This window comes from Tiliqua scincoides, chromosome 8, assembly GCF_035046505.1.
Source record: "Tiliqua scincoides isolate rTilSci1 chromosome 8, rTilSci1.hap2, whole genome shotgun sequence".
NCBI classification, from domain to species: domain Eukaryota; kingdom Metazoa; phylum Chordata; class Lepidosauria; order Squamata; family Scincidae; genus Tiliqua; species Tiliqua scincoides.
Window position 1 is genome coordinate 44,580,846 of NC_089828.1, and position 27,829 is coordinate 44,608,674.

General features: G+C 45.1%; 2 protein-coding genes across 2 annotated transcripts in view; one reads left to right on the top strand and one right to left on the bottom strand.

Annotated features, from left to right (window-relative positions):
• Window positions 1–11,657: 11,657 nt before the first annotated feature.
• On the top strand, window positions 11,658–20,632 carry CENPV (centromere protein V). Its single transcript, XM_066635392.1, has 5 exons — window positions 11,658–11,975; window positions 15,075–15,173; window positions 15,686–15,755; window positions 18,759–18,873; window positions 20,397–20,632. Exons 1-5 carry the CDS (start codon window positions 11,686–11,688, stop codon window positions 20,519–20,521), a joined length of 699 nt encoding a protein of 232 aa, XP_066491489.1. The 5' UTR covers window positions 11,658–11,685; the 3' UTR covers window positions 20,522–20,632.
• Window positions 16,755–27,829, bottom strand: part of PIGL (phosphatidylinositol glycan anchor biosynthesis class L) — a 60,460-nt gene continuing 49,385 nt past the window's right edge. Inside the window, exons 5-7 of the mRNA XM_066635391.1 lie at window positions 27,289–27,320; window positions 23,987–24,120; window positions 16,755–22,166 (exon numbers count right to left, since the gene is read on the bottom strand). Of these exons, the coding sequence (XP_066491488.1) occupies window positions 22,068–22,166; window positions 23,987–24,120; window positions 27,289–27,320 (265 nt within the window). The 3' untranslated portion in view covers window positions 16,755–22,067. The remainder of the gene's footprint in view (window positions 22,167–23,986; window positions 24,121–27,288; window positions 27,321–27,829) is intronic.

Sequence of the window (27,829 nt, forward strand, 5' to 3'; positions counted from 1 at the left end):
CAGATTATAAATACAGGTCCAGCCTATTTATACACAGATTTTTTATACACAGATTTGACTCAACACAAATGGCCCCTGCAAATGAGAAGGAATGTGCTGATCCTTGGAGAAGGGGGAAAATGCATCCCTTTAAAATCAGTTTAAAAAACTGAACAGTTCTTTAACAATAGCCTCATTAAAGAGAGAGAGAGAGGGCAGCTGGCTGACAATCCATCAATCCTTCTCTCTCCAGGCGACCCCTCCTTTCCCCCCCCCCAGCATGTGAAAGAATGGTGATTACTTTGCATTGGTGAAGGGAGGGGCTGAGTGAAGCCCTTGGAGGAGGACAGATTGATGGATTGTCTTCTTAATGACTCTTATCTTACATCACAAAGGTCAGCAAGACTGTTTTTCAATCACCAGAGCAAAGAAACTTTGTTTTTTAAATGGATTTGCTATAGTGCATCTTTTGCCATCCACATGAGTGCTTGGAACAGAACCCACGCTAATAATGGGGCTCAACCTTTAGTTTTAACATAAACTAATAAAAATAATAATAAATATAATTAATCTTAAAACAATATCTATTTAGATTATAATATTTGTACACGTATTTTTCCTTCCCCTTCCCTTCCCCCCTTCAAAGCTTTTGAAATACTAAGGAATGAGAATAGTCCAAGGCAGAAAGAGAGTACAGGTATATCTACCTACTGTTAAATTTAAAGGTTGTTTCGGAATCCCAGTATAAATTCCTCAAAGGAATGGTTGTATCAAAATGTCACAGCCTAGCAACAATGTTGTTGCTGTATAACCTTTTTGATAAGCAGTACACATATAAACTTCTTTACAAAGCTGATGTCACAGTTACTAGTTTGATGTTAAAAAAAACATGTCTTGAAGCAATTCGCTGAATTTATTTATTTTAAAAAATTATATATTGTACTTTTCCCTCCTATTAGAGAGGCACTCAAGACAGCTAAAAGCACAAAGTTAAAAATATTATAATAATACTAAAAGCAGATCTGAAGCAACAAACTCTAAACAAGCAGCACAATTAAAAACTGACCAGCCAATTCTGCATAAACATCAATTTCAGCATACTCACTCCATTTCATGAGATATAAGAACAAGCCTGATACTGCCTCTGTTCCACAGAGGTGAGCCTTCCAAGGGCAGAACCGGTGAAAGTAAAGCCTGTTATGCGCTTTAGGAATAAATGGTACATACTTATACGTATATTTAGGATCCCTTTAGACTTCTCAGATCTCCTCAACTACTGTATATCTGCCACTTTTTCAGCGTGCTATATACATTATTAAGGAGTCAGACTATTGATCCATCTATCTCAGTATTGTCTACTGAGCAGCAGTTTTGAGGGTTTCTGACAAATATCTGAAACTTGCATTAGAAATGTTAGGGGACCTTCTGGGACTGGGAATGACTCTGGGACCTTCTGCAAGCAAAACATTTGCTCTTCCACTGAACTATAGCCCCTCCTTTAGACTCTTGCACCCTCAATCCCTAGCAAGCTGATCTATATACCATTTTACTAAATCACTCTACGTATGTGTTTCCTGACTGAATTCCAAAGATCTTGTTTGAATGAATTCACTGTTAATTCTCTGCAAAGACCAGAATGTCAGGATCACAGAAAAGCCTGATCAACCAAGTGCACAAATACACTTGCGATGCTTGTTGGAATCCATCATATTTTGTGGTTCTGAAACTGAACACATAAGAACATAAGAACATAATAACAGCCCCATTGGATCAGGCCATAGGCCCATCTAGTCCAGCTTCCTGTATCTCACAGCGGCCCACCAAATGCCCCAGGGAACACACCAGATAACAAGAGACCTCATCCTGGTGCCCTCCCTTGCATCTGGCATTCTGACATAACCCATTTCTAAAATCAGGAGGTTGCGCATACACATCATGGCTTGTACCCCATAATGGATTTTTCCTCCAGAAACTTGTCCAATCCCCTTTTAAAGGCGTCTAGGCTAGACGCCATCACCACATCCTGTGGCAAGGAGTTCCACAGACCGACCACACGCTGAGTAAAGAAATATTTTCTTTTGTCTGTCCTAAGCCGCCCAACACTCAATTTTAGTGGATGTCCCCTGGTTCTGGTATTATGTGAGAGTGTAAAGAGCATCTCCCTATCCACTCTGTCCATCCCCTGCATAATTTTGTATGTCTCAATCATGTCCCCCCTCAAGCGTCTCTTTTCTAGGCTGAAGAGGCCCAAACGCCATAGCCTTTCCTCATAAGGAAGGTGCCGCAGCCCCGTAATCATCTTAGTCGCTCTCTTTTGCACCTTTTCCATTTCCACTATGTCTTTTTTGAGATGCGGCGACCAGAACTGGACACAATACTCCAGGTGTGGCCTTACCATAGATTTGTACAACGGCATTATAATACTAGCCGTTTTGTTCTCAATACCCTTCCTAATGATCCCAAGCATAGAATTGGCCTTCTTCACTGCCGCCGCACATTGGGTCGACACTTTCATCGACCTGTCCACCACCACCCCAAGATCTCTCTCCTGATCTGTCACAGACAGCTCAGAACCCATCAGCCTATATCTAAAGTTTTGATTTTTTGCCCCAATGTGCATGACTTTACACTTACTGACATTGAAACACATCTGCCATTTTGCTGCCCATTCTGCCAGTCTGGAGAGATCCTTCTGGAGCTCCTCACAATCACTTCTGGTCTTCACCACTTGGAAAAGTTTGGTGTCGTCTGCAAACTTAGCCACTTCACTGCTCAACCCTGTCTCCAGGTCATTTATGAAGAGGTTGAAAAGCACAGGTCCCAGGACAGATCCTTGGGGCACACCGCTTTTCACCTCTCTCCATTGTGAAAATTGCCCATTGACACCCACTCTCTGCTTCCTGGCCTCCAACCAGTTCTCAATCCACGAGAGGACCTGTCCTCTAATTCCCTGACTGTGGAGTTTTTTCAGTAGTCTTTGGTGAGGGACCGTGTCAAACGCCTTCTGAAAGTCCAGATATATAATGTCCACGGGTTCTCCCGCATCCACATGCCTGTTGACCTTTTCAAAGAATTCTATAAGGTTCGTGAGGCAAGACTTACCCTTACAGAAGCCATGCTGACTCTCCCTCAGCAAGGCCTGTTCATCTATGTGTTTTGAGATCCTATCTTTGATGAGGCATTCCACCATCTTACCCGGTATGGATGTTAGGCTGACCGGCCTATAGTTTCCCTGGTCCCCCCTCTTTCCCTTTTTAAAAATAGGTGTGACATTTGCTATCCTCCAATCTTCTGGCACCATGGCCGTTTTGAGGGACAAGTTGCATACCTTAGTCAAGAGGTCTGCAACTTCATTCTTCAATTCCTTAATAACTCTTGGGTGGATGCCATCAGGGCCCGGTGACTTATTGATCTTTAATTTATTAATGAGGTCTGAAACATCTTCTCTTTTAACCTCTATCTGACTTAACTCCTCGGTCAGGAAGGGCCATTCAGGCAGCGGTATCTGCCCGAGGTCTTCTGCCGTGAAGACAGATGCAAAGAACTCATTTAATTTCTCTGCCATCTCTAAGTCTCCTTTTATCTCCCCTTTCCCTCCCTCACCATCCAGAGGGCCAACCGCTTCTCTGGCGGGTTTCCTGCTTCTAACATATTTGAAGAAGCTTTTATTATTCCCCTTAATGTTGCCGGCCATGCGTTCCTCATAGTCTCGCTTGGCCTCCAGTATCACCTTCTTACATTTCTTTTGCCACAGTTTATGTTCCTTTTTATTCTCCTCATTAGGGCAAGACTTCCATTTACGGAAGAAAGCTTCCTTGCCCTTCACAGCCTCTCTAATTTGGCTGGTTAGCCATGCGGGTACCCTCCTGGATTTAGTGGAACCCTTCTTTCTTTGCGGTATACACCTCTGCTGGGCCTCTATTACTGTTGTTTTAAGCAGCCTCCATGCACTCTGGAGAGACTGGACTCTTTTTACCCTCCTTTTCAACCTCCTTCTAACCAGCCTCCTCAACGCACTGGAAAAATGTTGCTGTTCTTGTAAAATATGTATTGTTTCTGCTGTTACAGAGTACAGCCAGGCCTACATACAATAATCAGACATAAATGTGTTTAATTTTTAGATTGAATAATAAATAGATTGTTTTACGTCCAGTCATTTTGGGAAAAAACTTACAGGGCTGTGTATCCCACCCAAGCAATGGAAATTCAACTTCATATGACCTAGTGACTTGGAAACGCCAACAGTGATTACATTCTTTCCAAGCCTATGCAAGATTTTAGTTTTTCTGGAGCAGCTTTCAATCATTGTTAGAAATGTCTGTTAACTAAAATCAGAGTTCTAATAAAAATTGGAAATTCAAGTTTTAAAAACTGTAGAGGCAGATTTCCCATGTCTGTGATTGAATCAGCCAAAACTGCAGGAATAAATTTAAAAAAATGAATTGATTCCAACAATGTTTATTTGAATAGGTATTCATGGGATAAACATTTCATTGGATGTTATTGGATGAGCACGCTGCAGGAAGACTGCAAATTTTCTGGTTTCACAGAGTTCAACACAGGCTGCAGTCCTATCCATGCTTGCCTGGCAGTAAGCCCCACCATAAAGGAATTTACTTCTGAGTAGCTATGCATAGGATTGGACTCACAGTGAAGGATTCTATGAAACCTGGAAGTCTGCATAGCCCAATTTCAACTTACATTTATCCAGTAAACAGTCTGATCCTATGATTGGGCAGTACTGGCTCTGCAGCTGCTATGCCGGCACTGGATGTTGTAAAAGCATCATAAAGCGCTTTTCAACACTCAAGGAGTAAGTGGTGCTGGCAGGAAGGCCTGCATTGTCCCACAGGCACTGCATCCTGCCCGAAGGCAGCCAGGGCAGATAAATGTTGTGCTGGGTGGTGGGTTTTATGGGGGGAAGAGCTAAGTGTGGTGGGTTATAACCTGAAGATGGCTGGAAATGGAATGTGGGAAGGGTACAAATGAAGTACCGAAAATGTTGTGGGATAACGAGGAATAGGATATTGTGTGAAAATATATAATATTTATGACTGTTTTGACAACAGAAAACTGAAGACAAAATGTTCATAATAATAATTTAAAAAATCAATGGGAGCTGCACAATTTCATGGACAAATTCTTGCACGCTTTCCATTTGCATCAACAGGACTTGCGCAAGTGGCACTTCTGCCCAGTTGGTTCCTTTTTGTAAGAATTCTAAGTTTACATTGCCAAGTGGGCAGCACTCCCAGAAACTTAGTTCTGCTGAGTCACTGCAACACAGGCAATACCATTAAGATAGCACAGGGGAAAAAAGGAGTGTACCTTGATATGCAAAGCACGAAACCTTGTTGGCTTATCCTTTGGTGTGAACTTTGAACCTCACAGGATAATTGAAGGGCATTTCACCTCTTCTGGACTTTTCTGTTTCTCCATCCCTTTCCCCCCAAGCACAACACTCCCCTTTAAAAGCTGTTGGCTACAATATTAACAAACACAACATCAGATTTCAAAGTTAAAGAGTGCTTCAGGCAGGAATCTGTCCCACAGTTTCTCAGCTTTCTGGGAAAGGAACAACCAGAGATTTTTAGGAAGTTTATCTTGGCTGAATTGTCCTGGTTTGAAGATAGGGGCCCTAGAGTCAGACTTAGAATACTTTGTGGGATCAAAAAACAGGAGTGTAACTCAATGTGGTGCACATGACAGACCAAGGTGCTTCCTCATGAGTAATACCCTCATTGGGAAACACTTCTGCATGCCTTTTGATACCTAGTAGAGGAGAGGACATGGGAGGGTGTAAGAACATTTATCCAGTTCAATTTTGTTTCCCCTGATGATATTGAATATTTTTGTACCGCTTTTCAACCAAAAAAAGTGGCTATGGCCAACCTGAAAGTTTTGGGAAGCACAGAGGGTATGAAAGCAAATACATCTCCCACAATCAGGAGAGGAAAGCAAATACCGGTGGGATCTCCATATCTGTGGATCTGGCTCAACACGGGTCTCCTGGCCCAACCTGAGCCCTTCAGAGGCAACCAGAGCTGTCCCTCCAGAGGGCTTTCTGAAGCCTGCAGAAGCTGTGCACATCTGTCAGTGGCCTTTGCAGGGTTCAGAATGACCTTTTCTGCCAAAAGACTCACAACTTCCTGTTTCCTGGAACACTTTTATACCTTATATGCCTTAAAAATATTTATGCATTATAAGGGCAAAAAAGTCATTTCTGGTTTCCCTCCAGAAACCAGAAGTTGAGTTTATTTGGTTGAAACGGCCACTCTGAAGCTTGCAGAGGCCGTGGGTGAATGAGCACAGCCTCTGTGGGCTTCAGAACGGAGGTGACCAGAGCACAGCTCCAGTTGTTTCTGAAGGGCTTAAAGGGGATGAAACCGCAGATTTCATTATATGTGGTTTCTGGTATTCACTGGGGTGTGTGTCCGAAAACAGACCCCGGGGGGGGGTTTCCCATGGATACCAAGGACTCACCTGTACCCCTCTTTCACTGTTGTTTCACAGCAACTTGTATTCAGAGACATATCGTCCCTGAACCTGAAGGTAACATGTAGTTGTCATGACTAGTAGTCATTATATTCCATGAATTTATGTAATCCCCTTTTAAAGCCACCTCAGCTAGTGGCCCTCACCATGAGCAAATTCCATAAATTAATGATGTGCTATGGAAGATACTTTCTTTTGTCCATTCTGAATTTCCAACCAGTCACTTTCCTTGGATTGGCCCCTGGTTCTAGAGCTGTGAGTAAGAGAGAAAGAAAAAGAAACAGTACAGTATCTATATCCATTTTCTCAACACCAGTCACACTTTTATAAGCCTCATACATTTTCCCCTCAGTCACTTTTTAAAAACTAAAAAACCCCAAAAGTTGTTCCCTTTAGCCCCTGAACATGCCAGATGTAGCAACTGGAACCAGAACTGTACGGAGTAGTCCAAATGTGGCCACACCATAGAGTTGTACAAGGGTATTATAATATTAGCAGTTTTAATTTATTTCCTAATGATCCCTTACATGGAATTCCATACATTAATCATGTGCTATGTGAAGAAGTACTTCCTTTTGTCTGTCTTGAATTTCCTGCCAATCAGTTTCATTAGATGATCTCCAGTTCTAACATTATGAGGGAGAAAAACATCTCTACACCCACTTTCTCCACACCAGGTATAATTTTATAAGCTTCAATCATTTTCCACCCCTTTGTTGTCTCCCCCAAACAAAAATCAAACTACTATAGTTTTTAAAAATAAACTACAGCCCTAGATGTTGTAGCCTTTCATCGTACAGAGTATACTCCTGCTCCCAGATCATGGGGGAATAAGATGAGAGATCCTGAGTTTTAAAATGAGGGCTAGAGCTCTGATCAAATAGGTAATGGTGGAAGAGACAGAACACAAGGAATGGCAAAAGAACATGAATCTCCAGTGACCTTACTTTCCGCCATCTGGTGCCAGAGTAACACAAGCTGGTATGACTAGTTGTGGCAGTTTGGTGAGTGTTTCAGGCCTATAGTCTCTTGAGCAGCTTGGGTGTGGACTGGAAGTTGTCAATATACTGAAAATTTAAGCCACTTAAGCGAAAATTTAGTGACTCACTCTGAAATTAATGATTGGGATGCATTTAGAATTGGAATAACAGGAAACGATTGTTTGTGCCCCCCTTTCTAGTTGCCAGAAAAGACAAGGATTGCCAAATTGAGATGCAGGTGGTTTTCAAAACAACAACAACAACAACAAGGTTTTGTATTTACCTTACAGATACTTTTAAAAGGAGTACACTCCTCCTTGTGACCTTTCTCCTGCTCTCTCAACTCCACCCTTGCCTTTGTTGCTTCTTATGTATGGAGCTCACAGAATACCTTTGAAGTGCCTCCTTTCTTTGAAGGACATTAGAGAGGCTACAATGCCTGGGGCTGTAGTTTTAAAAAATCCCTCCTGAAAACCCACCTTTTCCTTTAAATCTTTGGCCCTTCTCTTATCCCCCCCTACTAAATGGTCACCCTAACCAACTTTCCAGCACTGACCTAGTCACAATGGAGCACCATATTAAGGTAACAAACATGGCCTTATCTTGAGGAGGCCCCCTTGACTGCCTCCCCACTGCAGGATGCAGTGCACACCATATTGGCACAGCTATGTCAGTGCTGGAAAGTTGGTTAGGATTGCGCCCTAAGTGTACATGATAAATCATTGTTCAGTATATTCTTCCCTAGTCTTTCATTTCTCTCCTCTTGCTATGTTGTCGCCTTTTTATCTGTTACTAGATTGTGGGCCCCTCAGCAACCGTTTGTTCCAGATCCCGACAAGTATTTTTGAAATCCAAAGTGGATAAACTTACTACAGCATTGTACAGCATTGTCTTCCAATATGAAGGCTTTGCAAAGTTCTTGTTTAACAGCCAATATGCTCAGAGGCACGCTTGCCTTCAACATGGCTGTCATTAAAAACAGGTTCTTCTGGGATGGACTGCGTGAAGGAAGTTTGCCCTCAAATTACAACCAGAACTATGCCAGGAATGTACAAGTGGAATGGGAGCTAATTCTAATTTGGGGTTCAGTTTTGAGTTCCATGACATGACTTCACCCTCATTAACTGAGGCACAGGAAGTGCATGCTGCAGCCTCAATCAAGCTATGATCATGTGTCTGTATGAACTCTTATTTAAAAGAGGCTGGCATGTATCAGCCATATTTACAGCTGAGTCATCCCTGCTGTTTATAGAATGCCTTGGTATTAAGTGCCAGAAGTAGCCCATAAGGAGAAGAGTCTCCAGTGAGTGGATCCCCTTTTTTAGATGAGTAAAGTGGAGGAGGGCGATAATGACCCACCAGTGTCTAGTTTCTGATGAGTTGCCTCACCACTGCTGTCTGATGGAAATCTTGCATAGCAAAGCATAAGCCCATTCAGCCTAGCTGGACTGGACCTTCTATGAACCAACTTCAGCATGACTTGATTTGCTTCAGTTAGGAGGCAGAGAATGCTTTACAAACTGGATCCAACTGTGGTCTCCTTTTTCTGTTCTCATGTTAGAGGGGAAAAAGCAGAAGAATAGAATAAGGCAAATAGAATCTGGGTCCGATCCACCTTCACTGGTCAACGTGGACTTGTGCCAGTGAGTTGATCCACTATGCCGGCAGGGACTTACTCTGGGAGAAGGAAACAAAGGATCTCTTCCCCCCCCCCCCCAGGAAGCTTCCCAAGGCCAAAACTTCCCCATAGGATTCAGTGGACGCCATGTTGGCACTGCTGTGTTGCAGTGTGTGGAGTTAGGTAGCATTGGGCCGTGAGATAAGATTAAGTTTAGAGATTATGTTCTTATCTGTGACTTGCATCAGGCTCATTTAATACCTAGAAGTGTTTGAAAACATTTTACTCAGAAGTAAGCCCATTGTGTTCAATAAGATTTAGGCTGAAAACCCTAACTTACACACTGAAACAAAAACCTCTACTTACAAACACCATTTGGTTATACTCTGATTATGAAGAGATCCTGGGGACATATTCTGGTTTTGTATGTTGACTGGGGATGATGGTCTAAGGCAGGGGTGTCAAACATAAGGCCCGGGGGCTGGATGCGGCCCTCAGAAGCTTTTTATTCTGCCTTCAGACTCTCAGCTGCTGAGGTGTTACAGCTGAAATGGCAGCCCACAAGAAAATTGGGCTTTCCCAAATCTTGAAATATGATCAAGATTTTCGTACAACATGTTTCAGGACTGAGATCTGGGCTCAAAAACTGGTGTGGCTACCAGCCTTGACATAACTACAGAATGGGAGCCAAAGAGCACCCATAGCTCACCCACCCAGCTGGCCCCAATCCTCCTTTTCCTGCCCCCCCCTTCTGGAATGGTTTGGATGAATGTCGCTCACCACCACTGATCTAGTGTGCAAATAGAAGCCAGACCAGGGTGACCAGATGTCATATCCACAGAAGAAGACCAGGCACCCCCAAATGTAGGACATCCAGGAAAAATGTAGGACATGACAAAATAAAAGCTAAAAAACACTTGTATTTGGATGAGTGGTTAATTTAAACACTATACAGTAGAACCTCCAAAGTTGACCACTTCTCTATAATGACCACCTCCTTAAGTTGACCTAATTTTCACAGTATGGACAGACACTGCATATACACTATGGGAGACCAACCTCTCTATATTGACCACCTCTGTAAGTTGTATCTTGACCACTTTGACCATTGCACAGAGTATTAATTTACCCTCCGTAAGTTGCCCACTGAATGTGATACTGTGGGCCTGTGTTTTGTCTGGTTTGTTCCATCTTGGAAAAGCAAGAAGCCATGCAACAATCCCTCTGCTCCACCTGCTAGCACATGTGTGAAAGGGTTTTTATAGGTGGGCACATTGCACATAGCTGACAGACCTGTGCTGGCTGCTGATTGTACCTGGACATGTACCAAGTTGTGATGGACATGAGGTTGCTTGTGCATAGTGAAGCCACTGTCCTTTCACTTTGGTTCCCATCACCAGTGCATTACTTTACACTTATATTGAAACACAACTGCTATTTTGTTGCCTAATCTCCTGGTTTGGAGAGTTCCTTCTGGAGCACTTCACAATCCCGTCTGGTCTTCACCACTTAGAAAAGTTTAGTGTCATCCACAAACTTGTCCACCTCCCTGCTTATCCCTGTTTCCAGTTCATTTATGAAGATGTTGAAAAGCACCAGTCCCAGGACAGATTCTTGAGGCACTCCACTTTCCACCTCCCTCAACCTTTTTTGTCAATTGCCCACTGACACCCACTCTGTTTCCTGGTCCTCATCCAGTTCCCAATCCATGAGAGGACCTGTCCTCTTATTCCCTGACTGTGGAGTTTTCTCAACAACTTTTAGTGAGGGCCCATATCAAACACCTTCTGGCATTTAGTGAATCTGAGGAGACCCAGTGGAGGCCAGGTAGCCTAAGTAAAAAAGTGTTTTGTTTTTTTTTAGCTGTTGGGGCTATGTAACATGCTACATGCTATGGGCTGGCAAGGGGTAGCTTTGGTCTGCCTGTCTGCTATGAAACCAAGTATTTTTTTTAAACTTACAATTTTTTTTAAGCTTATGAATTTTCAGGTTGTTTTTTTTAAACACTGATTGTGGGCTGTTTATTCTCTGTCTCTTGATATAGATATAGATGACATAAATAGTAAGCATCACAAGAGGATCAATTCTCATTTATATTTGCAATAAGACTTTTTAAAAATCCAATCTAAATAATAACTTGGCCTCGCATTTGTTGTGCTGGGAGCTAAACATGATAATATTTAAATGCCTTTTCCCCCCCTATGTTGACCATCTCCCTATGTTGACCAATTTCCTCCAGTCCCCTGGGTGGTCAACTTAAAGAGGTTCTACTGTATTACTGATTATTAAATGTGAAACTGTATTACTTATAATTATTTTAATTCCAAGAAGGCTCTGTGCCACCTGCTCACAGGGAAAAGGAGGGCATTAAGTTCTTTTCCAGGACACGAGGCTAAAAAAGAGGACATGTCCTGAAAAAGAGGACATCTGGTCACCCTGAACCAAGCAGAACGCAACGCCCTTTGGCTGTGGCGCCTGGTGCGGGGCGAAGACCTTTGCTCCCAGGGTGCGGCTGCTCCTCCTCCTCCTGCTCCGAAGCTTCGTGGCAGCCGCAAGTCTGGTGCGCCCTCCAGCGGCGAAGACCCGGGCTGCATCAGCGGCAGCGGAGCCACCATGGGGAAGGCGAGGAGGACGGCCGCAGCTGCTGCCACGCGGAACGGCCCCCAGCCCAGGGGGAAGAAGGAGCCCCCGCAGCCCGCCGCGAGCCTTTCCCCCCGAGATCGGACCTCCAAGGGCACGGGCTCGCCCGGCAGGAAGCGCCCCGGCGCAGCGGAGCCCCCGACGCCAGCCCCGGACGAGCTGGGCGAGCTGGCTCTGGGGGTGCAGAAGGAGCGCTGGCTCCAGTTTTGCAAGCGTCGGCGCCTGAGCTGCGAGGAGGCGGCCAAGCTCCTGCTGGACACCTTGTGAGTAAAGGGGCAGCAGCGGGAGCCCGTCGTGCCTGGGGCAGGCAGGCAGGCTGCGGGGGTCCCCTCCTCCCCCACCCTCCCACTGGCCTCCCCTCCTGTGACTTGTTGCATGTGCAACCCCTGGAAGAGCCTCGCCTTGCAGCTCCTGAAGAGTTTGCGTGGTGCAGCGCCACAGATGCAGGGCGTGGGGTGTGTTGCACCTGCACAGAGGTGCCTGGAAGCAACACCTTTGGAGCAGGAGGAGCCCTTCCTTTTTTCCCCCTTCGTCCCACGCTTTTCTAGCTTTCCCTGCTCTCTTCAGTCCCTGAACATTTTCCAGCTCAACAATTTCAACGTTACATTCTACTTCCCCCGAGAGGGGTATCAGGGCAAGCTGATGCACAGGGCACAGGAACATGAGGGCATCCACCCCGTAGTATTGAGAGCAGGGACGTGCAGTGGGTGAGGAGGAAGGTGAGGCAGAGCCTCGCCACTGGAGTCCTTCGAAAAGCACCACCACCGTGTGAGGTGTGCAAGCACGCACAACCCATGCGCACAGCATGTGCCTGTGAGTACTCTGCCCTTGGCTTCTTTCTCGCTGGAAAGGAATTTTGCACATGCTCCTGAGGTCTACAGCCAAGAGCATGTGCAGAATTCCTTTCCAAGGTCATCAGTACCCAGGAGTCAGGACAGTTATGGTTTTGATTGCATTGGTTGTGAGCAGTAGGAGACCTCCTTGAGATCTAGGCTGACATTCTGTAAAGCTTCCAAGAGGGCGTGGACTTTGGAGTCTTCTAGAAGGCAAACTCTATTTATTAGTTTATTATTTATTAGTTTTATTTATTATTAAATTATTAATAATAATTTATTAAATTATTAATTAAATAATAATAATTACGTTATTATTAAATAAATTAGTAATAATTTATTTATTATTTATTAGTTTATTATTAGTGCAATAAACTCTAAATAAACAAGTGGGTGCTTGCACGCCTCACACAGCAGCAGTGCTTTTCGAAGGACTCCATTGGGGAGGCTCTGCCTCACCTGCCTCCCCACCCACCACATGTCCCTGATTGAGAGTGGTAGTGCTTGTCTCCTTACAAATAGTTCCCCCATGTGTACACTCTCTCTCTTTATCTCTCTCTTCCCCTCCCCCCTGTTGACAATCTGAAAGGAGAAGTGAAGGACCCAAAACTTCATGGAAGGTTCACATTTGTTTTATTAAAGTAACTTAGGGCCCAGTCCTATCCAACTTTCCAGCACCGAAGCAGCCATGCCAACAGGGTGTTCATTGTATCCTGTGGTGGGGGGTCAGTCAAGGAGGCCTCCTCAAAGTAAGGGAACATTTGTTTTCCTTACTTCAGGGCTACATTGTGCCTGCATCAGTGCTGAAAAGTTGGATTGGGCTCAGTCAATTGGCTGGTGAAATATTATCACAGTATAATCTACCTATTAGTTTGATAAAGCAGTCACCAAGAACAAAGTTTATTGCAGTAATCATAAAAGTGTTTGCCTTCTAGAAGTCCACTCCATCTCTGAAGCTTTATAGAATGTCAGTCTAGATCTCAAGGAAGTCTCCTACTGCTCACAACAAATGCAATCAAAACCATGACTGTCCTGGCTCCTGGATATTGATGACCTTGGAAAGGAATTCTGCACATGCTCTGAGGTCTACCCACCTTGGCTGTAGGCATCAGAGCATGTGCAAAATTGCTTTCCAAGGGAAAAGAAGCCAAATGCAGAGTACCCACAGGCACATGCAGTATCCTCACAAAATGAATGCTGCCTTACTGAGCTTAAGACCTGGTAAATCCTGGTGTCTGGCATCTCATCTGTGGCTTATTCACTCAGTACAAAACCAGTGCTGCAGACATTGTACTGCCTGAGAAGTGGCCTAGGTTAAGGAATAGGAAAAAACCTACGGCGCTCATCTGGGTTGGTGGCTCATGTGGACAACCAACACGTTTACAGACTTGACAGCAGCCTCAGGGGGTTTGGAGAAGTATGAGGTTCCTGTGTTTCTATTCATAACGTGTACATACACTAAATGCAGCTGCCAGTCCCACGTAGTAGCTTGGCTTGCTGACAACCTTAAGTGGGGCCTCCGTGATGGAACTGTGTGTGTTTGCTCTATGCTTCTTGCCGATTATGCTAGTGTTAATGGCAACTAGCAGTAATAACTAGCTAGATCAGATGGCTGAACAAAGTAGGCATGGCACACGTGCTCTGGAATGAGTTGCAGGACATGTAGAGTTCCTTGCAAGGAAGGTGTTGCACATGACCACTCCTGTCCTCCCCTACCCCATGTGCTGGTATAGGCACGCGGTATCCAGTGGGAGGGATGGATAGGAAAGGGGATTTGAATCCCCTTACACCTTTGTATGCCTCCCTCTCTACAATGGGTCTCCTTACCGACACAAGTCTGAGGAGAGAAAGAGGGTGGGGAGGCTGGCCGTGGAGGGGATAGGATCTGGCATGCATCATCACTGTGGATCCACCCGCTCCTGCAGCCTCCCTATCCCTGTTCCGTCCCTTCCCAGCCCATTTTCATCCCCATTTTCGTTCACTTTTAATCAAAATGACATATTTTCAAGGGAAAGAGGAAACACTAATTGGAAAAAATGGTCAAAAGCCATAAAATGACAGATTAAAAGTTAGGAAAAATACTTCAAGACTTTATTCATCTAGGTAAATCCTGAGTTACTAATGCATTCATTGATGAAACTGGTATCAGTTTTGATAAATGCATATGAGATGGACTTTATATCTGGCTGCTAGAGGAAAATCATTGGCTACCAAGTCCAGGCATAACTTGGGGCTTCCTGCTTTTAACCTAAAGACAGAAGAACTGACTTTGAACAAAGAGTTGGTGGTACATGGGAAGGAATGGAGAGAGGATAGAGAGTGGATGTGTAAGAAGATGGAAATTCAGGTGCCAGCTTGGGCAAGAAGCTGGCTGGGTAGCTTAGGATAGGTCATGTTGCTTTTTCCCAGAGCGAACCATAAGACAGAAATTGTTCTGGAAATTGTGGTAAGGGAATTATTGCTGATTCAGATTCCTTCCTCCCACTCAGGAAAGATAATTGCAAGTCTCCCTTGTTCCCTCTTCCCCAGTGAATACCAAGGTCTGGTGAAGCACACAGGAGGCTGTCACTGTGGAGCCATCCGCTTCGAGGTCTGGGCATCGGCTGACCTGCACGTGTTCGATTGCAAGTAAACAATTTAACCTTCCATTCCTAGGGATGGGAGATGGAATTACAAGACATAGCTGTCTGTTCACAGCAGTTCAGAGACTTTTGTGTAATAGTGTGTTCTACACATCAGCCACTATTGAGAGTTTCACGTGCCCGAATGTGCTGCTAGTGCAGCCCATCCTCATCTTAAGTCTGTATTCCTGTTTCCAGCGGGTTGGTTGGTTTGGGAAATGAAAACTGTACCCCATGGAACAGATTGAGAGTGATGGTGCCAAGGGGGTGAATCTGTATCTCAGTGGCAGAGCCCCTGCTGTGCATGTGGAAGGTTCCAGGCTCATTCCCTGACAGCATCTTCATGGTTGAAGGATGGTTGAGACAGACCCTTCTCTGTCACTCTGGTCAGTATAGGTAGTACTCAGCTGGATGGAACAGGGGTCTGGCTCAGTAGAGGAAGCTAGATATGCTAATGTGCTCTGAACAGACATCCCACAATTGGTGTCTTTTTCAAACATGTTTTCCTCCCTTTTCCAGTTGCAGCATCTGTGTGAAGAAGCAAAACAGGCATTTCATTGTTCCTGGCACACACTTCAAGTTACTGAAGGTAGGTTGAAAAGTTGCAGGGGATCCATAGTTAGCCTTAAGTGCTGAAGGACAATCTTGCCTCTCTAACCGGATTCTGCATAGTGAAATAACTGCCTCTTTGTTAGAGAGATGAAAAGTCAAGTACAAAAAGCTTTTGAAAGTTTAAGGGGAAAAAAACCTTTTGTTATTTCATTACCAGGAAGGCCATTACCAGGAGGGCCATTATTTGTTATTTAGAAGTTCTATCTAAATATTTTAAATTTTGACATATTTATATATACCAATTATATTTGCCTGTACCTCTTTTGTCCTTTTGCAGAGGCTACCTTTTAAAAAAAATTAATTAGCACACTCCCCCACCACCATGCACCATTCAGTTTCAGTCTGTATCTGGAAGTTACATCTTGTGCACATGTGTGTGCATTCACAAGCATGGACACATTGCTGGTGTGCAGCTTCCCATCTGCTCCTTGCAACTGCCAAGATAAACAGTCCTTATTTCAAAAGGTTATTAAAGACTGGTTACTGAAGAGTAAATAATCAGCAAACAGAAGACCACCTTCTACAATATATAATTATGTCCAGGATGGGGATCTCACGTCACCATTCTTGGTGTGAAAGTAAGGACATTTCAAGTGCATAAGAGTGTCTCTGTTTTCCTTTGTGAAATATTGGAAGGCATATTGTTGTCAATACTAAAACTAAACACTTGTATAGTGTGCAGAGTGCTTCACATGTATCAGCTGGTTGATTTCCTTATGATAACCCTCTGAGCAGATAACACAACTGGGGCTTAGAGGGGACTGGCTTGCCTAAGGCCATCGAGTGAATTCATGGCAGAGGTAAGATTTGAACTGGTTAGTACTGATTTGCAGCTCAGTCTCTTGGCCACTGCATAACACCAGCTCCCAGTTAACAAGAACTCACCATTACAGACATCATTTCCCATTACTCCCCAGCTTAAGAAAAAAAAATTTTTATAGAGGAAAGGGGACCAGAAAAATATCTGTTTTCTTCAAATAGTCAGAGAAGCAGGCTCATATTTCCCCACCAAGATTTCCTTATCTCTCTTGATAAAAGAGGTATTAATAAATGCCACAGTATGCAATATCAGCCCTTCTAACCAAGCCTGTATTATTATTATCATCATCAACAACAACAACAACAGTATTTATATACTGCTTTTCAACAAAAGTTCACAAAGCGACTTATAGCAAAAATCAAATAACTAATGGCTCCCTGTCCCCAAAGGGCTCACAATCTCAAAAGATACAAAAGGACACCAGCAGACAGCCACTAGAAAAGACATCGCTGGGGTGAGGAGGGCCAGTTACTCTCCCCCTGCTAAATAAGGAGCACCCACTTGAAAAAGTGCCTCGTACTCAGTTATTAAAAGGTGATTTGGTGCTTTTTGACACAGGATCAGTTTTTGGGAGAGCAGGAAAGTCCTGCAAGCCTTGCAAGCATCAGGGAATGCTTATGCAGCTAGCCCAATATTGCGCAACATGGAGTGACAAAAGAAAACTGCCATTCCAACCAAATACTGGATTACTTCAGAACGACTGTCATGAGACTTTTGTTACTGCCTTCCTGACCCACTATGTTGTGTCTTCTGCTTGGCTATCTTCTGCTGCCCCTGCAGGATTTCATCATTAACATGCTTTCCTTTCCTGTCCCAGACCCTCCTCTTTACCCTAGTATTTTCTGAACCACCCTTGCCCTCCATCTCCAGCGGTCCTGGTGCACAACCAAGTTGCTTGCTTGGTAAGGCCTCAAAGATGGTGCTGTCCACTCTGAGGCACAAAACTGGAAGATGCAAAACAGAGGCTGGAGGGGCCAGGGATTAAGGGAATTTTGTCATAGCCCCAACCCTAAGAGCCACATTAAGTAGGAGCCTATTCTAGCAACAGCTCACTGTGGCTAATTAATTAATTAATTTAATTAACAGTATTTATATACCGCTTTTCAACTGAACATTCACAAAGCGGTTTACAGAGAAAAATCAAATAACTAAATGGCTCCCTGTCCCAAAAGGGCTCACAATCTAAAAAGATGCCAAGGAATCCCAGCAGACAGCCACTAGAACAGACAGTGCTGGGGTGAGGTGGGCCAGTTACTCTCCCCCTGCTAAAAAAAGGAGCACCCACTTGAAAAAGTGCCTCTTACCCAATTAGCAGGGCTAAATCCACTCAAAGAGAGTGTGTGCCTTCTTGGGCTCTGGCAAAAAAATACCAGGACCCCATGATGTCCTCATTTGGGAGGCAGAGGAGATGGTCTGACTCGGACTCCATCTCTAGCCACTTGCCATTCTGTCCATCCTGTCACACTCATGTTCTAAGGAGCACTTGGCTGCTTTTGGCAGCCTCCAGTATGGTTTGGGTTACTGAGAGATTGGACTGAAAACCAGAAAGTCAGTCCCCAGTCCAATCTTGCCTCTACTGAGAACTCAGTTGGCAATGTCAGGCAAGTTTCTCTTTCATCCTCAGTCTCATCTAATCTGCATTTTTATGTTGATAAACATTGATCTAATCCAGGGGTGTCCAAACTTTTTGGCAGGAGGGCCACATAATCTCATTGACACTGTTAGGGGCTGGTTAAAAAAATAATTAATTTACATTTAAAATTTGAATAAATTTACATGTATGAATATATTAGAGGTGGGATTTATATCAATGAATTAAGGTCTAGTGACAACTCAAGGTGTATAAAAGACCTTGCGCAAAGCAAGGTCAGCCTTTCCTTTGCTGCCACTGCTACTTTACAGACATGAAACAGCCAGCAGTGAAGGGAGCCCTTGGCCCACAGCTCGCACGAGAGGTCAAACAGTTGGCCTTCGTGCCTGAGAGTAGTCATGTTGGACCAGCATGAGCTCCAGCGAATCTCTGGAGACTGGAGACTCCCTGCGAGCTGGATTAGGGTCCCCGAGGGACGCAAATGGCCCCTGTGGTTTGGGAACCCCTGATCTAATCTTATGTGACTGTTGTAAGGATTACTGCAATCATGCACTCTTTTTTCTGTCAAGGGAGGAGACAACCTCACCACCTACACCTTTAACACTCACCGTGCCCAGCACACCTTCTGTAAGACGTGTGGCGTCCAGAGCTTCTACACACCCCGCTCCAATCCAGATGGCTATGGTAGGAAATGTATAGATGCTCACCAGAGGGTGCATCTTGGCTATGAATGAGGATTGTTTGTGAGTGTGGTTTGAATGTTGGCAGGTTTCTGTGCTGGAGAGAGACATTTAAATGGGTCATTCAGTGCCGTGCAAATCTGACTTCTGTAAAAAAATAGAAGGTTCCCTCCCATCCAGTTTGGGCAATGACTATATGTGTGACTAAAGGTGGCAAGTATGCTTCCACCATAGGCTCATCACTGCAGCTTTGGAGTTCTGGCATGAGAAAGTTGTGTTGGGCCATGATTCTTGCTATGGGTGCAAGAGGTCTTGGGTTCAGACGCCAGTCAAAAGGAAGGAGGAGCTGCAATCTAGCTCTAGGTCTTTGCATACAGGCCTCCTTTCTTCCCTCAAACCAATTAAATGTTGGAAGTGTCTCCACTGACAAGAAAGCTTCTGTCTCTGCCTACCAAACGGGACCTGTAGTGTCCCCACATGCAGAGTTTGAAGGGATACAATTGAGGTGGTGCTGGATGAGGGTATCATCCTCAGGTTGCACTGGGTTGTGATCCCACTCTTAACTTTTAGGTGTAGGATTTGCAGTGTGAATCTGGCTGCTCCCTTCTCTTTCGTACAACTCTGCAAAACGACAGCCTTTCCTCTCCATTCCCTCAACAATGACCCTGGTTAATGGTCGCCTCCCACCAGCTTCTCCTCTCTGGCCTTCCACTGTCACACTGTAGAACTCTGCTGCTAACACCATTAATCTTGTTGTTCAGATCATGTGACTCCCCCCCCCAATCTCTAGCCTGGCTTTCCATCCTCTCCCAGATCCAGCACAACTTGTCCTGTCCTTCAAAGCCGTTCATGGTCTTGCCTTTCCTTATCTCTCCACCCTCCTAGTCCTGTCACAATATATCCCTGCCTGTGACTTTCACTCTCCTATCCTACCTTTCCTTCCCAGCTCTGCTCTCCAGAAATCTCCTGGTGTCTCAGGGCCCAATCCTATCCAGTATTCTAGTGCCGGTGCAGCCGTGCCAATGGGACATGCACAGCATCCTGTGGTGGGGGGACAGTCATAGAGGGCTCCTCAAGGTAAGGGAACATTTGTTTCCTCACCTTAGGGCTGCATTACGGTAGCACCTGTACTGGAAAGTTGGATAGGATTGAGCCCTCGGATGGCTCTACCCTTCCTTTCCTGTAGCTCTTTGTGCCTCAGATTCCCTCCCAGAACGCCTGTGTAATGCATCCTCAAATGCACCTTTTCTTTGAAGTAATTGGCTTAACCATTTAATCATATTCTACTGGAAGTAAGCTTAAATATGGAACTGAACCAAGCACACATTATTATCTTGTCTCCATATTCTTTCTCTTACCACGTCAAATTTTAAACTATAAGCTCCTTGAGATAGGGACCCTGTCTTCTTTTATTTGTCTACAGAGCACTGTGCACTTTTGCTAGAGTCAGACAAATAACAACCATAGTTCTGAATCCCACGAGCTGTAGAGAGCTTCCACGTCAGAGACCGCTTCTCTCTCTTTCAGGAATAGCCCCAAGCTGCCTGGATGATGGCACAGTGAGCAGCATCACCCTGGAGCCTTTCAATGGCAAGGAGTGGGAGCAGGCTGTGAAGGCCCATGGAACCATCAAGAGCATGTCAAAAGCATGATGGAACTACTTCTGGAAGCATAGATGCCATCCTACCTGCCTGGAACTGCTCAGTAAGAGATCCCAGGTCAAAACATTTAGAAAAATAAAGCTTGTATTTTTGTAAAATAAACCCGTCTTTGCTTCCTGTATTACCATCTTCAAGCTAGGCTGACTATACATAGGAGCCAACTGCCACCATTTCTGCCTTGCTTCTGAGTCCTGAGACCTAGGCACATACCCCTCCCTGTGTTCTTGCTGCCCACTGCAGAAGCCCACCCCCTGCAATCCTAATTCATGTCTTTCTTCTTGTTAAGCTTTGGTACCCCACCTTCAGACCCATTATATATTGCCCTCAGCCTCCAACCTATCATTTGTATGCAGTTGGATCTGCTGACTGGGAAGTCTAATAAAGGAATACACTAGGCGGGGATAGAGATGGAGTTATTTGTACTATTGTGGGGCAAGGATTCCTTTTTGAGAACTGCTGCTTAAAAAACCTGATACTATCTTGATGTCTCCATGCTCCCCCCCAAGAGTGTGACAAAACTTTCTCAAACCAGCTGTAGCAAAAGCATGATCTCCTTCCACCAGTATACAGGAGAGACTTGGCCTTAAACTAATTCTTACAGAGCCCAATTTAATCCCTCCTTTTGCTCCTGAGCCTCAGCTTGCAATGTTCTCACATTTTTATTTACAACAATGAGAACTAACAACTGTATTTTAAAATTCTCTTTGTTGGTCTGCGAAAGCTGTGGCAGGAAGTAGTTTTTTCATAACCAATAGTAGAGAGATGACCTGGAAAGTACTACTACTCAGGTCTCTGAAGGTTCATGCTGCCTGCAGACAATGAGGTACAGGTATGGGCAAGTAGGGGAGCATCTGAAGACTGGGCCTGCAAGCTCAGTGAGTAAAAAAAATTTTGTAGCCCACCTTTTCTCTAGGGTGGTGTACATGAGGGTTGCTCCTTTTTATCCTCTCAAGAAGCCTGTGAGATAGGTTAAGTTGATAAACCGACCTGGTCATGCTCATATCTACATGGATTTAAAGTGAAAGTCTTCCAACCCAATCTTCCACATATTCTTTTAATTTTAAAAAATTTGCTGCAACAAAAGCATTATTAAGCCCCAGCAAACTTATTTCAGAGAATGTTTTCAGTCATTATTTCAAGCAGCCATGTACTCTTGCTTAAAAAGAATAGTATAATTTATTTAGAAACAACATTTACAAAATGTCCTGGTACAATAATTGGGGGGCACTTGGTCCCTTACTATTTTTCTGATACAATGTGACAACCTTACATGCTGTAAGTTTCTTTTCTCTCCCATACGAGGACAGACACTTCATTCGTTTGTTTCTTGGGCTTCAGTCACCACAGCAAGAAGGTCATTGGCAGAATCCAGTTATCAGTTGGAGGCAGAAATTCACCCACCGTTAACATCTGTGGGGTGAGTCTTGCTCCATTTCCTGCCTCAGCAAGCGCTTTTGGGAGTGCCAGGCCTCTCTTCCCAACGCCATCAGCCTCATGGTCCTCAACACTCTGAAGTTTTCAGGGAAGCTTCTTCCCATTAGAGGAAGCGAAGCGAATTGATCACCATGTAGCGCGAGAAGAATATATAAAGACGGCGGAACCAGAGAAGTTGACTGCGGTGGCACCACATGGCTCTCTGGAAAGAGAAGAGCAGAAGGCCCCCTTTTAACACTGAAGCCAGGCCTGTGGAGAACTCAGAGGATGCTTTGTGTGTTGCATAGAGGAGTGGGAAATGGCCACTGGGGAATAATCCCTGGGACAAGAAAGACCAAAAAACTATCTTCTATTGGGAAAGGTCAGGGTAGCCTCTCCCATGGCAGTGAAAAGAAGCCAGAAGCGAAGACTGCAGGAAACATGGGAGCAGAGTTCTGTAGCTCAGATCGGCAAGCAAGCACACAATCTGCATGAAATCTAACCTGGTATTGCCTACTCTGGCAGCAGCTATCAAGGTTTCCAGCAGAGAGGGGTCCTTTTCCAGCCCTGCAACTTGCATCACCTCTTGTAACTAGAGATGCCAGATATTGAACATGGGACTTTCTGAATCTGCAAAGCAGGTACTCTACCCTGATTTATAGGGGTAGAGAGCACCACCTGACTTATGACATATTACTGCTGCCCTTAAGAGGCTTTCTTATTTGCTTGGTCTCCTTGTGCTCTCCTTTGCCCAGAGCTGGGTGGTGACAGACTGAATCCACCCTTCCTCTGCCTGACATTTCTCATACATGCTAAGAATGATGGTCCGTCCATCCATCCATCAGACCCATGCATATGCAGTCTTAACCAGGTGCCACACAGAAAGCAGGTGCACTGCACAGAAGTAGCTTGCAGAGGAAATAGATCAGGGTAGCTCAAGCCAGTGAGCCAAGTCATACTGGCTCAAGCCAGTGGGGGCGGACACACAACACAAATCCCAGAAGAAAGCTCCAGGGTCTCATAGGAAAAGCCCAACACTATTTAGATTATGGCACAATGGGCAGAATCACCATGGAGACCATCAACAGGACCATCAACCATCAACAGTTCCATCTCACTGTCAAATCCAGCTGACCCTGAGCACAAGAAAAGCTTTACCAGTCACCACCAAAATCTTCAGCAGAAAACACAGATCCCCTACAGCTTTCCTTCTTGGTTTTACCTTCATATTGTTGGGTGAAGGGGGAGGGGTGAGCTTATTTGTCTATAACACAAGAAATTTCTGCCAATAAATCAAGTGTAAATCATCTCCTCGCCTTATCTGCAAGTCACTTGGGTCAGTGCTCTGAGACCGCCCCCTCAGAATGCAGAGAGAGCTATTTTGGAGTCACTGCATTGTGGTGGTGGTGGGGAGCATAGGATTTGGCTGTAAGTCTAAATAAGCATACATGAGATAATTCAATCTTCTTCTTCTGTTTACCCTGCCATCCTCTCCTCCCTTTTCTCTGTTGTCTCCCTTGTGCTGATATCTATATTGTAATCCCCATGGGGCAGGAATTCTTTGTAATGTCTTCTCATTCTTTATAAAATGCTATGTATGTGGATGATACTATACAAATAACTACAGCCACAATAATAATAAGAGGAAGAAGAAGAGGAAAAAGAAGAAGTTGGCAGTTCTGGCACTCTAGAGGGGGAAAAATGTCCAGAGATCACCTTTCCACATAGCAGAGGGAATGGGTGGGAAGAGCTCCATGAGGTGGATTTATCTCCATGAGATCAGCATCTTAACATCAAGTGAGGACAACCAACTGAGATCTGCATAGCAACTCCCACACTCCATCTGAAGATCCTTATAAATGGCACAATCTGGGGTTCCAATATAATGTTCAGCCCCCCCTTTTCTGCTTCACTTGACAACCAGCCTGATGAAAAGTTCAGTAGAATCTGAAAGCCTGCTTAACGGTTTGTGTATTTTTGGTTGGTCCTAATAAATGCCTTAGGTCACTGTGACTTTTGGACCAAACAATGTGAAGTTCTTACCTTGGCCAACTCAGCTTCCTCTCTGGACAGTACAAACAGAACATCCTGGCTTCGGAGGTGGCTGATGGGAGTATCTAGGATGGAGATGTACTTCCGAAAAAGGCCGACTGTCTCCAGGGTAAGGACCTGACAACCTGGGCAGAGGAACAGAGCAGGTTCCTAAGAAGCAGACTAATTAGCAGCCCAATCCTATGCTTGGCTACTCAGAAGTAAGTCCCACTGTATTAAGTGGGGCTTATTCCCAGGAAAGTGTTTTTTAAGACTGCAGCCTTAGGGCCCAATCCTGAGCTGGGTGTTGAAAATGTGCCATAAGGCACACCTGTGACACCCTGCTTTGAGTCAGTGCTGGCACCAGCCGGACACTGCCTGGAGCTACATAAGAGCTCTGGGCGGTGATGAGGGCTTTGGGGGACGAGGGGAGGCATTCCCAAGCGGGAGGAAGGTGGGGCAGGGGAGGAACTGGGTTGGGAGGCAGGTGGGACCAGTGGAGCTCCCCTGGATCCTGAACTCTGTGTTGGGCCTTCTGGCTTGACATGGAGTTTCTCAAGTCTGTGCCAGCAAAATAGCCAAAGCCTCTTTAGCACCACTGCACCTGGAAGTGATGCCACCTTTAGGATTGGTCTGTTAGACAGTAAATCATGGATGCAGAATGGCAACCACAGGGGATCCCAGTCGTGCCATCCCACAGCGTACTGAAACCTGACATATCTAAGTTTGCAAACTGGAAGCTGTGGAAGTGCTTGGGACCATCCTAACAAATGATAACATCCCCTTGAGGTTGCACATTGTGAAACAAAGCCAGCAAAAGCACACTTTATGACCGCAACTGTTACCCTGCACTTGCCTGATCTCGGAAGCTAAGCAGGGTCAGGCCTGGTTAGTACTTGGATGGGAGACCGCCTGGGAATACCGGGTGCTGTAAGCTTATACCCTAGTCTTTCAAGACTGAAGGTTGCCAACCAAAATGTCATAAATGTGCAATGCCAGCAGATGGTGCTGTCCAATGTTAAATGCAACAAAGAGTCTTGTAGCACCTTAAAGACTAACCAATTTTTTCAGCTCTACTTCATCTGTAAAAGCATCTGTGTTGCTTATGCTAAAACCAACTAACATGGCTGCCCCTGTGGAAGTTGTTACCAGTGCTCTACTCATATGGCAGAACCTGATCCTCACGGAAGACATACTAAGGACCCTATCATATTTGATGAGTAGGGAAGGAAGAGACCGGGAGAATGCTCTCATCCTGCCAACCCTGAACTTGCCATCAGAAAGAGGAGGGATGCACCCCCCCCATGGCATCTCTGTCAGTGGGTGCTTGTCAGAGTTTGTACTCTGTGTAACATTGTCCCTAGGTACTCTTTTATAACAAAAAGCAAGGTAAGAAGGTGCATTTTGGGATTGCATTGATTTGGCAATGCAGCTCTGAGGTAAGGGAACAAACATTCTTACTTTGAGGAGGCCTCAATGAGTGACACCCAACTTCAATATGCAGCACACGTCCCATTGGCACCACTATGCCAGTACTTGAAAGTACTGACATAAGAGGTTAGGATTGTGCCCTTGGTCACTCATGTTGGAGTATGGTTAAATTCTGGGAACCAGGTTTTTTATATTATCACATGATGTATAATTTTTGAAATCCACTCCCACAGGATGTTGAATTAGCTTTAATGTGGAGATGTTCATTAAACTGATATTCATGAATTAAAGGAAGTGTTCCTCTTAATACTTACTGCTGAGAGACAAACAGGGGAGGTGCATATCTTGCAATGCACTTCCCAAATCTGGCAGGCCAATGTTGGCAACCAGATGTAGAGCCTTTGGCCTGATCCAGTGGTGCTTTTCAGATGTTCTAATGGATTGGAAACAGGCTTCCAAAAATACATTTATACAAAGTCTTCTCAGATAAAAGCCTTGGTCAAAAGCAATAAAATATTGAGGAGGATAATAATCTATGCTCAGGTGAAGATTATCACTGCAGTGTTCATTACTGCGAAACACAAGACATGTGGACACATGTTCTTCATTCCATTTGCCGACACATTCAGGGTTTTCCCTGCCCAGTGGTTCTGCCTTTCTCCCCATTGACTATTTTGTATAGCAAAAATAGCCCCTTCTTTATTCTCAGAGTATGAAGAGGGGCTGAGAGATTCCTGCAGTGGGATATGTGTGGGTCAGCTCAGACCACCTGGAGGAACAGGCAGTGCTTAACCCTACTCTTGGGATCATTTCCTCACACCCTCCCACGCTGGACTTGATAGGTGAGAGAAACAGGCAGGAGCCAGGCAAGGGGGTGGAAGGGGATGAGAGGTGAGGGAATTCTTTTCTCCTGCTTTCCAAGCAAAGAGTAGCATGGGAATAATAGTCTTCCAGCATTCCTGGGCTCTGGCATTTGTAGGACAGAGCCCCACTGGACTTGCTGATGCCACCAAGCTTTGGCCCCACTTGAAATGAGCAGGTGGCTGCTGCAGACAGACATGCTTTTTTGGCTGCCTTCCAACCCGCCAGCCAGGCACTGACGTCACTGGCCCCCTAGGCTTAAGCTCTTCTAATGGATAGCCCCTCAGGCCTGCCAGATCAAATTAAGTTATACCGGGAACTGCAGCTATATTTGGAACGGCTTAGCGTAAGCAGTGAGATGGGAGCTCCCTGGGCCTGGGGCAATTGTGGGTCAGGAAAAGGGTGACATAATTGGAGCAGCTGCCAGTCTTTGTGGACGGCTGAAATGCAGGCCCCTATCAACACTGGCCCTTGAGGAAATCCAAATGCTTGTAGGATCTCTGGAGAGAGGGACCTTGCTTCTCTTCTCTAGCAGTATAGCAGCTAGCGGTGGGGTGGGGGTTTACTCCTGCTAAGCAGCTCCTTCCTCCTCCCAGTGGAAATTAACATCCTGATGGACATAAGAGCAAAAGAAGAGGCCTGCTGGATCAGCTCCTCTAGCCCGGCATCCTGTTTCCAGCTGGCCAAACATGCGCTCTGAGTGCAACAACCACCTCCTGCTGTTTGCTCCCCAAACACCTAGCTGATGATGTCCATTCCTCATGTTTAGACATCATCAGCCTGCTCTCGAATGGAACTTCAACCTCCCCCCCCCCACCACTGCAGCCTGCCTAGGAGCTTGGCTAAGCGAGGCCTACCACGAACCCAGGTTGGCTAAAATAATTTTGGTTCAAAGAAGGCTTCCTTCTGCTTTCTTCCTTGCAAAAATAACATTCACACATGCACAGATTCAGCAAGAGAAGAGCAGTGTAACACAACAGTACACTATGTGGAAAACACATGAACTGTGTGGTATGACATACCTTCTGGAAGCTTTCCCCTCAAGTGCAAGTACCTGTGAATAAGTGGCACAACAGTGAGTAAGAATGTTCCTTGAAGAACACAACATAATACCTTCTGCTCCCAATCACAACATAATACCTTCTGCTCCCAATCAGGGAGAGGTCAAGACCTCCTGGCACCTGAGTCAGCATGTAGCAGCCTCTGCTCCCCCCCATTCCATGGACTGGAAAAGAGCAAGAACAGAGCAAAAGAGGACAGCAGAGTGGAAGAGGAAGTGTGGAGGAGAAGAGAGTGATGGTGGTGGCTAGAGTGTCTCCTCTTCTCCACACTTCCTCTTCTGTCTTCGTTTTGCAATCCAGGGAGTGGGAGGATGTGGAGGAACAATGGAGACAATGGGTAGATGGAGGCGAGTTCCCCACTCCAATCTGCTGCTTGAGGCAACCACTTCAGTTGGTCCCATGGATGGTGTGGGTGGCCCTGCCTCCAGTTCTCAAGAGCCTCACAATTTTGGGCAATATCACCCTTGTTCATGATGTGTTTCCAGTTGGGCTGCAACTGTTA